Below are 15,586 nucleotides of genomic sequence, written 5' to 3'. Positions count from 1 at the left end.
GAGCATTGCTTGGGAGTTAGATGGAAATGCAAAATCCACTGAATCCGAATCTGCATTTGAACAAGATCCCAGGTGATGTGTGTGCACGGGGAAGTTTGAGAAGCACTGTTCTGGATCCTTGCTACCCAAAGTGTGGTCATGATACAGACCAGTATCATCTTCCTCCCTTTGGATTCCAAGAACATCTTGCAAAATCAGATGCTGATTCAGCAGGTCTGGGGAAGGGAGCCTGAGATTTTGTATTTCTAACAAGTCCCTGGAGGATGCCCATTCTGTTGGTCCATGGATCATACCATGAACATCCAAGCACTAGACAGAAAAGTAAGAGAGTCAAAAGTGCAAGTTTTGGGACAAGGCAGACTTGAGTTCAAGTTCCAGCAGCAAACCTCAAAGCCAAGAATGGTAGCTGCTCCTCCAGACCCATTCCACCCTCCTCCTTGTAATAATATAACCATCCAGTTGAGGACTGCATTCCCAGCTTCTCCTGCAGCTAGGTGTGGCCACAGGACGAAAATCTAGCCAACGAGAATGAATAGAAGTGATGTGTGTACCATCTGGTCATGTCCTTGAAAAGAAAGAGCATACTCTATACTTCCTCTCTCTTTTCACCTGGGCTGGAAGATGCACAGAGGAGGGTGATCTATTCCCAACCACTGGGGATGAGGTTCACACCTAAGGTTGGAGAGGCAACAAGACAAAAGGAACTTGGGAGATGGGATGACCTCCTAGGCAGGGTTGTCCCACCACCCTGGTCCATCTTCAAGGTGGTGATTTATTAGTCAGAGAAAAGTAAACATCTAAATTGTTTCATTCATAGTTATTTTATCTGTTTGGGAACAATCATGACTCTATCCTAGCCAATCCAGTCCTGGGGCCTCTCTGTACGTCAGTTTACCACCACATCCAGTAAGCCTCCAAGCCCTGTTGATCCCCTGCCCCAAATATCATTTGACAATTGCCCATTTCACTCCACCACTTTGGCTATGCCTGAGCCAGATCTTCCTCTGAATTCAACATTTCTACATACTCCATTGCCCTTCACAATCATCTACTCTACACCATGGTCATCTCTGAATGCACCTATAATGCTCCCTGTTCTCCCTAGAAATAAAACTCAAATTACTCAGCATGAGCTGCAAAATCCCCAGTGACCAAACCCAACCACATCATTCAGCCTCATCATGCCAGTTTCTCTGTTCTCCATTTCTTTCTTTCTTTCTTTCTTTCTTTCTTTCTTTCTTTCTTTCTTTCTTTCTTTCTTTCTTTCTGTCTTTTCTTTTCTTTTCTTTCTTTCTTTTTTAGACGGAGTTTCACTCTTGTTACCCAGGCTAGAGTGCAATGGCATGATCTTGGCTCACCGCAACCTCCGCCTTCTGGGTTCAAGCAATTCTCCTGCTCAGCTTCCTGAGTAGCTGGGACTACAGGTGCACACCACCATGCCCAGCTAATTTTTGTATTTTTAGTAGAGACAGAGTTTCACTTTGTTGACCAGGATGGTCTCGATCTCTTGACCTCGTGATCCACCCCCCTCGGCCTCCCAAAGTGCTGGGATTATAGGCGTGAGCCACCGCGCCTGGCCTGTTCTCCATTTCTAGCCTTCCTACCACAGGACTTTTGCACATGCTGTTCCCTCTGCCTCTACTTTGCCTGGCCAGCTTTCATTCATTTCATTCTTCAGGTCTTGCTTTAACATCACTTCATCCAAGAAGCCTTCTCTGACTCCTCTACAGCCCCTGAGCTCCTCTTCTATGGAATTTATCAAAATGGTGACTGCTTGATTGTTTCAGTGATTCTCTCCTTCGTGGCCACCTTCACCAGCACACTGTGAGCTTCAGAAGGACAAGACCACAGGTGGAGGCAGGCTCCCAGGTGCTAGGGAAGAGGCTCATTGATGCTATCATTCTTGTGGCAGGCAGAATAACAGACCCTTCCAAGATGACCACGTTCTAATCCTGAAACCTGTGACTATGTTATGCTCCATGGCAAAAAGGGAATGAAGGTTGCAGGTGGAATTAAGTTTGCTGATCAGCTGATTTCAAAATGGGGAGATTATCCTGGATCATCCAGGGGCAAGCAATGTAACCACAAGAGTCTTTTTAAGTGAAAGCTGAAGCCAAGAAAGGCATTGTAAGAGTGATGTGATGTGAGAAAGATCTGACCAGCCATTGCTGGCTTTGAAGATGGGGAAAAGGGACATGAGCCAAGGAATGTGGTTGGCCTTAGATACCGGAAAAGGTAAGAAAATAGGTTCTCTCGGCTGGGAGTGGTGGCTTATGCCTGCAATCCCAGTACTCTGGGAGGCTGAGGTGGGCAGATCGCGAGGTCAGGAGTTCGAGACCAGCCTGACTAAAATGATGAAAACCCGTCTCTACTAAAAATACAAAAAAAATAGCCAGGCGTGGTGGTGGGCACCTGTAGTCCCAGCTGTTCGGGAGGCTGAGGCAAGATAATCGCTTGAACTGGGAGGTGGAAGTTGCAGTGAACTGAGATCACACCACTGCACTCCAGCCTGGGTGACAGAGTAAGACTCCTCTCAAAAAAAGAAAGAAAGAAAAGAAAGAAAGAAGGAAAGAAAGAAAGAGAAAGAAAGAAACAAAGAAAGAGAAAATAGGTTTTCTTATACAGCATCCAGAAGGAACACAGCCCTGCCAAAGCCTCTATTTTAGCCCAGTGGGACCCATTTCAGACATCTGACCTCCAGAATGATAGAGAAGTTTTTGTTGTTTTATGCCGCCAAGTTTGTGGCAATTTGTTACAGCAGCCATAGAAAATGAACACAATTCCCTATACCCATATGTGAAAAGAACATGCCTCAAAGTGATTGAGCAACTTATCCAAAGACACACAGCTAGAGAGCAGCAGAGCCAGACCTTTCAAAATCCAAAGTACATTCAAGAGATGGAATCAGTCTAAGTGTCCATCAGTGGATGAATGGTTAAGGAAGATGTGGGATATGTACTCAATGGAAGATCATTCAACCATAAGAAATCCTATCATTTGCAGAAACATGGATGGAACTGGAGGACACTACATTCGTGAAATAAGCCAGGCACAGAAAAACAGATATTGCGTGTTCTCATTCCTATGTGGGAGCTAAAATAGTAATAATGATGGTCTAATGGAGGTAGAGAGCAGAATGATAATTACCAGAGGCCAGGAAGGGTAGTGGGGAAGGGAAATAAAGAGGGGTTGGTTAGTTAGTACAAAAACACAGTTAGGGCCAGGCACGGTGGTTCATGTCTGTAATCCCAGAACTTTGGGAGGTCAAGGCAGGTGGATCACTTGAGGTCAGGAGTTCAAGACCAGCCTGACCAACATGGAGAAACCCCTATCTCTGCTGAAAATACAAAATTAATCAGGCATGGTGGCACATGCCTGTAATCCCAGCTACTTGGGAGTGTGAGGCAGGAGAATCGCTTGAACCTGGGAGGAGCAGGTTGCGGTGAGCCAAGATCATGCCAATGGCAGTCCAGCATGGGCAACAAGAGCGAAACTCCGTCTCAAGAAAAAACAGAAACAAAAATACAGTTAGATGGAAGGAATAACATCTAGTGCTCAGTAGCACAATAGGACAACCACGTATGAGTCAGGACATATTTGTCTTTCTGTGCCTGGCTTATTTTACTTAACATGATGACCTCCAGTTTCATCCATGTTGCTACAAATTACAGAATTTCATTCTTTTTATGGCCAAATAGCATCCCACTGTGTATGCAGACCACACTGTGTTCATCCTTTCGTATGTCAATGGACACTTAATTTGATCTCCTGTCTTTATTATTATTATTATTTTGAGACGGAGTCTTGTTCTGTCACCCAGGCTGGAGTACAGTGGCGCAATCTTGGCTCACTGCAACCTCTGCCTCCTGGGTTCAAGCGATTCTCCTGCCTCAGCCTCCCAAGTAGTTGGGATTACAGGTGCACACCACCACACCAGGCTAATTTTTGTATTTTTAGTAGAGACGGGGTTTTGCCATGTTGGCCAGGCTGGTCTCAAACTCCTGACCTTAGGTGATCTGCCTGCCTCGACCTCTCAAAGTGCTGGGATTACAGGCGTGCGCTACTGCACCTGGCCTGATTCCACATCTTGACTGTTGTGAAGAGTGAACTTGGGCTTTGTATCAAAGAAAGATGGGAGTCATGGGAGGATCTAGAGCAGAGTAGGGACACAGCATAAGTTTTAACATAAGCCTCCTGGCCACTGGTTGGAAGATGAACTATAGAAGATCAGAAGCAAATTGATCAAGGAGGGGGTGACTGCACTTGTCCAGGTAAACGACGTCAGTAGATACAACCCAGAGGGGAGCAATAGAGGGAATGCAAATTGGGATTTTTTTTAAAGCAATGCTAACAAAATTTGCCAATGGATTGGATGTGAGGAGTGAAAAGAGAGGAACCAACCATAATGCCAACACCAATTGGTAGTATGAAAAAATGAAAATGTGTCATAAAAACAGAAGGAATGGCTGGGTGCGGTGGCTCATACCTGTAATCCCAGCACTTTGGGAGGCCAAGCTGGGTGGATCACCTGAGGTCAGGAGTTCGAGACCAGTCTGGCCAACAAGGTGAAACCCCATATCTACTAAAAAATACACAAATTAGCCGGGTGTGATGGTGCACACCTGTAATCCCAGCTACTTGGGAGGCTACGCCAGGAGAATGGCTGAAACCCAGGAGGCGGAAGTTGCAGTGAGCTGACATCATGCCACTGCACTCCAGCCTGGGTGACAGAGTGAGACTCAATCTCAAAAGACATATATATACAAAAATTAGCTGGGCATGGTGGTGTGCACCTGTAATCTCAGCTACTGGAAAGGCTGAGGCAGAAGAATTGCTGAAATCTGGGAGGTGGAGGTTGCAATGAGCAGAGATCAAGTCTAGCGTGGGTGACAGAGTGAGATTTCATCTCAAAATAAATAAATAAATAAATAAGGAATAGATTATCGTGATTGTGACATTATTCACCCTGTGTTTGTCACATGTTCAGTTTTGAGATCCAAGTTCTTTGCTCCTATAATGCACCCTATTTATTTCCCTTCCCTGCACGAGGCCTCTGGTGGTATCTCTCGTCTCATTTCCAGCTTTCTCTTTCACCTGCAGAGGCAACATTTGTCTGCACATTTCCAGCATTTGATCACCTGTGGTCCCTTAGTGCTGTGAGCTCCCCATCATCCTCTTCCTCTAGCCCACTCCCTCACAACTCAAACCCACCCAAGCCCAGTTAACAGCCCAGCCTTGTGGGACGAGGACAGAGCAAGACTCCATCTCAAAACAAAAACCAAAAGAGCCCAGGAAGTGGGTACCACCCTCCGCCCATGGTACACATGAGGAAACCGAGGCTCAGAGAAGCTGTTGGGTCATTTGGACAGAAAACAGGAGAGTTGGGGCCCAGGTTCACGGTCATAGCCCCCAAAATGTGGTCTCTTCACAGCTTTGATCACCAAATGCTCTCTGGGCCTTGGTTTTCTCATCTGTAAAGTGGCTTTAATTGCCGAATCCAACGGGGAAGCCTGTGATGATGGAGGCATGGCAGCAGGGGAACTCCCATTGATAAAACCATCAGATCTCAGGAGACTTACTCACTACCATGAGAACAGTAGAGGGAAACCATCCCCCATGATCCAGTTATCTCCACATTGGCCCCGCCCTTGACACAGGGATTTTTACAATTCAAGGTGAGATTTGGGTGGGGACACAGCTAAACTGTATCAACAACTAAGAACTGACAATGTCTTTCTTCCTTATCCAGCAAGAGCTTATGTAGACATGAGAGTATTTAACAAAACACAAAGTCACTCACGCTTTTTCTTTTTTTTCTCTGAGACGGAGTTTTCTCTCTTGCTGGAGTGCAACGGTGTGATCTCAGTTCAATGCCACTCCGCCTTCAGGGTTCAAGTGGTTCTCCTGCCTCAGCCTCCCAAGTAGCTGGGATTACAGGCGTGCACCCCCACACCTGGCTCATTTGTGTGTTATTAGTAGAGACAGGGTTTCACCATGTTGGCCAGGCTGGTCTCAAACTCCTGACCTCAGGTGATCCCTCTGCCTCAGCCTCCCAAAGTGCTGGGATTACAGGCGCGAGCCCCTGCACCTGGCTGTCACTTACGTTTCTTCACACTGAGTTGTAGTTTCAGTAAATTCCATCCCTACTCTTAACACACTGCCATTGATGAAGCTCACGCTACATACCAGGTGGGTTCCAAAGCTACCTTTTTAAACTTAAGTTACAGAACATCCCTACTGTTATCTGTACTTCACAGCTTGGGAGACTGAAGTTCAGAGAGGTTGTGCGATTTGCCCGAGCAGCAATTCTAAGCACAAAGGAAGGAGCCTGGAGCTAGAATCAGGAGACCTGCATGTTAACCCTTGCTCTGCCACTTACTAGCTTCCAGCAAGCATCTGGATGAGGCTTAATTTCCCAGGATTTTTCCTGGGGAGAAAGCATTCTCCACCGTATCAGGCATCAGCATTCTCTCTGGCCAACTTACTTTTTGTTGTTGGTTTCAGTGTGGGTCCTGTGTGCATTTCCCAGATGTGCATAACACAACACCCTGTGAAGAGAAAAAAGAAAAACGCCATGAACCACCAAAAAAATAAAACCCTTTTGGGCTCAACCCGCAAAATTGCTTTTGGCTTGGCCTCACAGAAACAGGTTTGAAGTGGCTAGATGACAAACTCAGTGAAGGAACAAACATACACTATTTTGCATAAGCATATCAGTGACCATTCCTGATTCTTGGCACTTTGGGTTTTTTTTCATTTTGTCTGTCTTCTTTCTTCTTTCTTCTTCCTTCTTCCTTCTTCCTTCTTCCTTCTTCCTTCTTCCTTCTTCCTTCTTCCTTCTCCTCCTCCTCCTCCTCCTCCTCCTTCTCTTCTCCTTTCTTCTTCTTCTTCCTGTTCTTCTTCTTCTTCTTCCTCTTCCTCTTGTTCCTCCTCCTCCTCCTCCCCCTCCTCCCCCTCCTCCTCCTCCTCCTCTTATCTTTCTTCTTCCTCTTCTTCTTCTTCTTCTTCTTTTTGATTAAATAGTTCCAGGCTAAGCACTGTAGTGCACACCTGTAATCCCAGCACTTCGAGAGGTCATTGGTGGGTAGATCACTTGAGCCCAGGAGTTCAACACCAGCATGGGCAATATGGCGAAACCCCATCTCTACAAAATATGCAAAAATGAGTTGGGCATGGTGGCACATGCCTGTAGCCCCAGCTACTCAGGAGGCTGAGTTGGGAAGATCACTTGAGATCAGCAGTTTTAGACAAGCCTGGGCAACACAGTAAGACTTTGTCAAAAAAAAATTTTTTTTTTAATTAGCCAGGTGGTAGTGACACCTTGTAACCCCAGCTACTCAGGAGGCTGAGGTGGGAGGATTGCTTGAGCCCAGGAGTTTGAGACTGCAGTGAGCCGACGTTGAGATCGTGCCAATGCACTCCAACCTAGGTGACCCTGTCTCTAAAAAAAAAAGTTCTGCCTAGGCGTGGTGGCTCACAGTTGTAATCCCAGCACTTTGGGAGGCCAAGGCGGGCAGATCACGAGGTCAGGATTTCAAGACCGGCCTGGCCAGCATGGTGAAACCCTGTCTCTATTAAAAATACATTGGGTGCAGTGGCTCACACCTGTAATCCCAGCACTTTGGGAGGCCAAGGCAGGTAGATCACTAGGTCAGGAGATCGAGATCATCCTGGCCAACATGGTAAAACCCTGTCTCTGCTAAAGAGATACAAAAATTAGCTGGGCGTGGTGGCACACTCCTATAGTCCCAGCTACTCGGGAGGCTGAGGCAGGAGAATCACTTGAACCTGGGAGGTGGAGGTTGCAGTGAGCCAACATTGCGCCACTGCACTGCAGCCCGGTGACAAAGCGAGACTCTGTCTCCAAAATAATAATAATAATAATAATAATGTTTCTTAGCCTCAAAAAAAAAAATAAATAAAAATACAAAAATTAGCTGGGTGTGGTGGCACGTGCCTGTAATCCCAGCTACTCAGGAGGCTGAGGCAAGAGAATTGCTTGAATCAGGACCCAGGAGTCAGAGGTTGCAGTGAGCCGAGGTTGCACCACTGCACTCTAGCCTGGGCTACAGAGTGAGACTCCATCTCAAAAAAAAGAAAATTCTGGTTGATTTTCAAAAACATACATTGAAGCATGCATTCTCAAAAGGGGTGATACCTCCCCAAAAAGACCCAAACTTTGTTCTTGGTTCTCAAGGAAGAGATTATTATTATTTTTTTTAGACAGTCTCGCTCTGTCACCCAGGCTGGAGTGCAATGGTGGGATCTTGGCTCACTGAAACCTCCGCCTCCTAGGTTCAAGCAATTCTCCTGCCTCAGCCTCCTGAGTAGCTGGGACTACAGGCACGCACCACCACACCCAGCTAATCTTTGTATTTGTATTAGAGACAGGGTTTCATCATGTTCAGGATGATTTCGAACTCCTAACCTTGTGATCCACCTGCCTCGGCCTCTCACAGTGCTGGGATTACAGGCGTGAGCCATCATGCCTAGCCAGGAAGAGATTTTTTAAAACTTACTCTTTTATGTATAAGATACATATGAATATGCAGAAAATACATATATAGATATACGGTATTAAAATTTCATGAGAGGTTAGGGCAATTCATTTTCTTTTTTTTTTGAGACGGAGTTTCGCTCTTGTTAACCAAGCTGGAGTGCAATGGCGCAATCTCGGCTCACCGCAACCTCCGCCTCCTGGGTTCAGGCAATTCTCCTGCCTCAGCCTCCTGAGTAGCTGGGATTACAGGCACGTGCCACCACGCCCAGCTAATTTTTTGTATTTTTAGTAGAGACGGGGTTTCACCATGTTGACCAGGATAGTCTCGATCTCTTGACCTCATGATCCACCCACCTCGGCCTCCCAAAGTGCTGGGATTACAGGCGTGAGCCACCGCGCCCAGCCGGCAATTTATTTTTTAATGTTTAAAGGCAATGCAGCCCTGCAGCATTTAGGTCTCCTGCACCATCATCATCATCATTGCCATCATTATCACTGTCACCATCATCGTCTCCATCACCATCATCATCATCATCACCATCACCATCTTCTTCATCATCACCACCATCATCATCATTATCACTATTCCCATCATTACCATCACTGTCTTCATCATCACTATTGTCACCACCATCATCATTATCACTATTCCCATCATTACCATCACTGTCTTCATCATCACTATTGTCACCACCATCATCATTATCACTATTCCCATCATTACCATCACTGTCTTCATCATCACTATTGTCACCACCATCATCATTATCACTATTCCCATCATTACCATCACTGTCTTCATCATCACTATTGTCACCACCATCATCATTATCACTATTCCCATCATTACCATCACTGTCTTCATCATCACTATTGTCATCACCATCATCATTATCACTATTCCCATCATTACCATCACTGTCTTCATCATCACTATTGTCACCACCATCATCATTATCACTATTCCCATCATTACCATCACTGTCTTCATCATCACTATTGTCACCACCACCATCATTATCACTATTCCCATCACTACCATCACTGTCTTCATCATCACTATTGTCACCACCATCATCATTATCACTATTCCCATCATTACCATCACTGTCTTCATCATCACTATTGTCACCACCATCATCATTATCACTATTCCCATCATTACCATCACTGTCTTCATCATCACTATTGTCACCACCATCATCATCATCATCACCATCACCATCTTCTTCATCACCACCACCATCATCATCACTATTCCCATCATTACCATCACTGTCTTCATCATCACTATTGTCACCACCATCATCATTATCATCATCACCATTATTATCATTACTATCATCACAACTCTTTGCTAATTAACTTCAGGGCAGAATAAGGAATGTTAATGGTTAATACCATTGCCAACACCCCAAAATAGCCACTCTGCATTCCTACGTTTGACGTCCACAGGCCACCGATTTCTTCTAATGTAGCCTGCCAGTCAACAACTCCTACACACTCAAACTCCCGAATTCCACTTATTATTACTAACAAAAATTATTTTGCTCATTCATTAATTATTTTAGAGGCAATCAAACATACAGTTCAGGTATTCAAAGTCTGGAGTCAAAATGCTTGGTTTTAAAAATCTGGCTTCGCCACTTAATGACTGTGTGGCCTTGAGAAAGTTATATAATCTCTTTGTGCCTCAGTTTCCTCCTTGGTAAAATAGGGGAATCAGAAGTACTGTACAACAGCAGAAAAAACCCACACTTGCTACTTAGAAGATGTCCCCTGGCTAGGCGCAGTGGCTCGCGCCTGTAATCCCAGCACTTTGGGAGGCCGAGGCAAGTGGATCACATGAGGTCAGGAGTTCAAGACCATCCAGCCTCATCAACATGGTGAAACCCCAACTCAACTACAAATACAAAAATTAGCCAGATGTGCTGGTATGCACCTGTAATCCCAGCTACTCGGGAGGCTGAGGCAGGAGAATCGCTTGAACCCAGGAGGCAGAGGTTGCAGTGAGCTGAGATCGTGCCACTGCACTCCAGCCTGGCAACAGAGTGAGATAACATCTGAAAAAAAAAAAAGAAAAAGAAGAAGATGTCCCCCTATATCCTCCATTCTTAAATTTGATCCAGTGACCAAAACACACAAGACATAGAAGAAAAAACAGTAACATGGAAGGTAAACAAAGCTGAGACAAAATGACACCTGAAGAAAGAGAAATAAGAGCAGACAGGACAGGTCTATCTCATTGTTCAGGACTCAGCGCAAATTGCCCCTCCTCAACCCCAGACTTCTCCCTTCCACATAACCCCCAACCACATTCTAGACAACTTCTTTCATAACACTTATCACTACCTAGAATTCCACCATTTACTTATTATTTGGGGAAACATAGTGCAGTAAAAAAGCTTACAAACTCTGAAATCAGACTGCCTGGGTTGAAATCCTGGCTCTACGTCTTATTGACTAAGTGGTCTTGGGAAAATTATTTTATCTCGTTTGCCTCAGTTTTCGTCTTTGCAAAATAGAATTAATAATGACCCAATGTCATAGAAATGCTCTATGTTTAGAACATTTGACAATTGGATATGTTCTATGTTTAAAGAAGTTACAACAGTGTTTAGTGGGCTATGACCGTCCGTCCCTTCTTTCCTGTCTTCTCCTACCCATGAGAATATCAACCTCTGCAGGAACAGTCTTTTTCTTCCTCACTGCTATAACTTCTGGTGCCTAGAACAGCACTTGATAGCAGGATGTGCTCAGGAAACACAGGTCAAATGAATGACTATAAAGAAAATCTGTCCTGAAAGATGGACTCCCCTGAGCTATGGAGTTTTGTCGAAGGTTCCTGGAATAAAGGTGTTTGCAGCAGCCAGCCTAGAATTATGACCTCTTTCTTGTCTGGATCATTCATGGCTGTCCCTTTTCTCTGAAGCCTGTTTCCAACCCAGGCCTCCCCAGCCCCCCTTCAGCCTCACACTCACCCCAGAAGAGGAGCAGGTTGAAGCCATGCATTATGCTGTGGTTCTGTCATTCAAAGAGAAGCAGCTTTTCTACTGACCACGGGTTTTCAGTAACAGAAGGTGTAGGAAGAGGGGAAGGCGGGGCCAGAGTTGCTCAATTCTGCCGGGACATCAGAGCACCTTTGGCTGAGTTGCTGCCACTAAAAGACAGCCTAGAAAATCTTCATTTCCCCGTTTCTCCACAATAAAGAGAGCTTAATCTGCCTGATTTGTACTATTTTCTCCCTCTCCTTCCCATTCTTTCTCTCTTTCCCACCAGTCTATCTCCCAGTTCTCAACACCTTCTTTCATTGCACCCAATAAACAAGCTTCCATCTCCCGCCTCCAGTGAAGCAAATCTCAGCCTTTAGGGTCTCTTTTCAGTCTCCCCTTATAAAAACCGCCATCACAATCACAGGTACCAGGCACTGTGCTAGTCACACCGCCAACATAATGCAATTTCAGTATCATGTCAACCTTGTAAAGTAGGAATTCCCCTCCCTCCCTCCGTTCACCAACAAAATGGAAACTTAGGCTTGCAGAGGACTTGTCACTTGTCCAAGATCTCTCAGACCTGAGATTTGAACCCAGGACCCTCTGACTCCAAAGTTGAGAGCTTTAATCATCTTATTTCCCTTCAGATCGCCCTCTATCTGACCACTCGACAGCAACACTTCCACCCTATTCCCAGCTTCCTAACTCTCTCTGATAACTGGTAACATCTCAGGGTCTCACAAGTGCAGACCCTCAGACAAGGATTCTAGCAAAAGTCGTTTATTAAGAAGGTGACCCCAGAATACACCAGCTGGCGAGGGAGAACATGAAACAGGAAAAGCAAAGAGCCAATTCTGGGTGTGTCTTCAAACAAGTTCCATGGTGAGAAAGTGGAGCTTAACCTCCCCGGGGACATCTGGGGAGCAGCATGGAACATACTCTTCAGTTATTCCACCTGAGGGGTAGGGGAGCTGAGGTATTTATACCCCACCTACTGTCAGTCATTAGTTGACTGGAGGCTTGCTCCCAGGGGGCATCAACCACTTGAAACTTCAGGCCTGGCCTCCAAGCAGATAGAATGGGCTCCAGTTGGTATAATCCCTCTGATAACAAAACGTAGTGCCTGGCAGATGTTGAAGTGTTGTCATTCAGCTGGGGTAATACCCAAGGTTCATTGCCTCGTGGCAAGGAAATAAAAAATGCAGACATACAAGGAATAAGTTTTCGAGCAGAGGTTTAGGATGGGTGCAGTGGCTGTGCCTGTAATCCCAGTACTTTGGGAGGCCGAGATGGGTGGATCGCCTGAGATCAGGAGTTTGAGACTAGCCTGGCCAACATGGGGAAAGCCCATCTCTACTAAAAAAAAAAAAACAAAAATTAGCTGGGCATGGTGGCAGGTGCCTGTAATTCCAGCTACTTGGGAGGCTGAGGCAGAAGAATTGCTTGAACCTGGGAAGCAGAGGTTGCACTGAGCTGAGATTGTGCCACTGCACTCCAGCCTGAGCAACAGAGTGAGACTCCATTTCAGGAAAGAAAAAAAAAAAAAAAAAAGAAGCAGATTGGCAAGAGCGCTCTCCCTTGCAGAGAGAGAGGGCTGCCAAATGGATCTTCCAGTTCTATGGTGAAATGCATGGGGTTTTATAGATGAGCTTTAGGTGGTGGTATCTGATTTACATAAGGCCCAACGATTGGTTCAACCAAGCGTGCCATTTACATACATTGCAAAGAGGCTGGCTGCCCACTCTAATATTTTATTATGCAGATGGGGTCTCTACCTGGCCAGGGCCATGTTGCCTGTTCCTTTACTGCACACGTGGTTGACAAAGAAAAGGGCAGATGGAGCCCCCATGTTGAACATGGCTGGCTCCCGGTAGCCTTTTCCTATTGGCATAGCTGCTGGCATTCACCCGTGCAAGCTTCCAGCTTGTTTTTTTACATCTGCAGCCTGACTTTTCAGGCTGCTCTTTGCTAGAAAAGAAATGATTTGGGGGCTGCTTCTTATTAAAAGAGCAACCTTACCGAGGACCCTCTTGCCCTCACTCTCTGCCTAAATAATTTCTTCCTGGTTTCTGTATCAGTGTCAAGCTAGGGCATATAAATGTGTTAAGTTAGGTCATGGGTGTGGGCAGCCACTGATAGCATCTGCTACAAGCTGCAAAGGAGGTTCAAAGAACATCCCCCAGTTCTTAGAAAAGTTCTACGTGTTTCTGCCTTCCCCTTTTCTTTCTTTTTTTTTTTTTTTTGCGACGGAGTTTCGCTCTTGTTACCCAGGCTGGAGTGCAATGGCGCGTCTCAGCTCACCGCAACCTCCGCCTCCTGGGTTCAGGCAATTCTCCTGCCTCAGCCTCCCGAGTAGCTGGGATTACAGGCACGCGCCACCATGCCCAGCTAAGTTTTTTGTATTTTTAGTAGAGACGGGGTTTCACCATGTTGACCAGGTTGGTCTCGACCTCTTTACCTCGTGATCCACCCGCCTCGGCCTCCCAAAGTGCTGGGATTATAGGCGTTGAGCCACCGTGCCTTCCCCTTTTCTTCTTTGCAAAGCAAACTACCAACTTTGGAGTTATTGTCACTGAAAAAAAGATTCAGGTGGCTCACTCCTGTAATCCCAGCACATTGGGAGGCTGAGGCAGGCAGATCACCTGAGGTCGGGAGTTCAAGACCAGCCTGACCAACATGAAGAAACCCCATCTCTACTAAAAATACAAAATTAGCCAGGCATGGTGGCATGTGCCCGTAATCCCAGCTACTAGGGAGGCTGAAGCAAAAGAATTGCTTGAACCCAGGAGGCAGAGTTTGCAGTGAGCCAAGATTGTGCTACTGAACTCCACCCTGGGCAACAAGAGTGAAACTCTGTCTCAAAAAAAAAAAAAAAGATTCACAAATGGCTTTCTTTTTTCTTTTTCTTTTTCTTTTTTTTGAGATGGAGTCTCACTCTGTTGCCCAGGCTGGAGTGCAGTGGCACAATCTCGGCTCACTGCAACTTCTGCCTCCCAAATAGTAGCTGGGATTACAGGTGTGCATACCATGCTCTAGCTAATTTTTGTACTTTTAGTAGCGACAGGGTTTCGCCATGTTGGCCAGGCTGGTCCGGAATGCCCAGCCTCAGGTGATCCTCCTGCCTTGGCCTCCCAAAGCATTGGGATTACGGGCATGAGCCACCATGTCCAGCCAGATTCATCAATGGCTTTCTCTTTGTGCCTCCATTCTTTCCCCGCTGGCCCCAAGAATACCAGCTGGTGATGCTTGTGGCTGCAGCATTTACCCTGAGATAATGTTGCCATGAAATAAATATCTCGCCTTTATTATTATTTTTTACATTGCTCTAGTATATCGACTTCGAAAACAAAAGAAGACATCATTCTACTTACAGTGTTCTGTTTTCAGTACGGATCTTTCCAGATTACTATATTTTACAAATATGCTGTTTTTAATATATACTACAGTATATTTGAAAAAATATAGTAATTCTTGATTGCTGAAAATGTCAGATCCTAGAAAACGTAACTTTCCTACGTGTGATGTTAACATCGTGCTCAACAGCTGTTGGCTGAAGATTTATTTGATAAATTCAATTTCCCAAAATAGAGGATTGTGGGCCAGGCACGGTGGCTCATGTCTGTAATCCCAGCACTTTGGGAGGCCAAGGCGGGCAGATCACAAGGTCAGGAGATTGAGATCATCCTGACCCAACATGGTGAAACCCCGTCTCTACTAAAAATACAAAACGTAGCCGGGTATTGGGGTGGGTTCCTGTAATCCCAGCTACTCAGGAGACTCACGCAGGAGAATCACTCGAACCCAGGAGGTGGATGTTGCAGTGAGCCTAGGCTGACCCATTGCGCTCAGCTTGGGTGACAGAGCAAGACTCCATCTCAAAAAAAAAAAATTCTTTTTTGAATTGACAAATTAAATTGCAGATATTTATGGGGTACAACATGATGTTTTGAGATATGTATAGACAGTGGAATGGCTAAACTGAGGCAATAAACCTATCTATTCCTTTGCATGCAATTATTATTTTTTGTGGTAAGAATAGTTACATCAACCCTCTTAGCAGTTTTCAAGGATATGCTACATCATTCATTGTTAC

General features: G+C 45.5%; 1 protein-coding gene across 1 annotated transcript in view; it reads right to left on the bottom strand.

Moving 5' to 3' along the window:
- ADGRE1 (adhesion G protein-coupled receptor E1) overlaps positions 1-6,671 on the bottom strand; it is a 40,777-nt gene extending 34,106 nt beyond the window's left edge. Inside the window, exon 1 of the mRNA XM_054250208.2 lies at positions 6,486-6,671. Coding sequence (XP_054106183.2) covers positions 6,486-6,576 — 91 coding nt within the window. The 5' untranslated portion in view covers positions 6,577-6,671. The remainder of the gene's footprint in view (positions 1-6,485) is intronic.
- Between the last annotated feature and the right edge of the window lie 8,915 nt (positions 6,672-15,586).

This window comes from Callithrix jacchus, chromosome 22, assembly GCF_049354715.1.
Source record: "Callithrix jacchus isolate 240 chromosome 22, calJac240_pri, whole genome shotgun sequence".
Lineage (NCBI taxonomy): Eukaryota > Metazoa > Chordata > Mammalia > Primates > Cebidae > Callithrix > Callithrix jacchus.
This window is presented reverse-complemented; position numbering and strand designations above follow the sequence as displayed.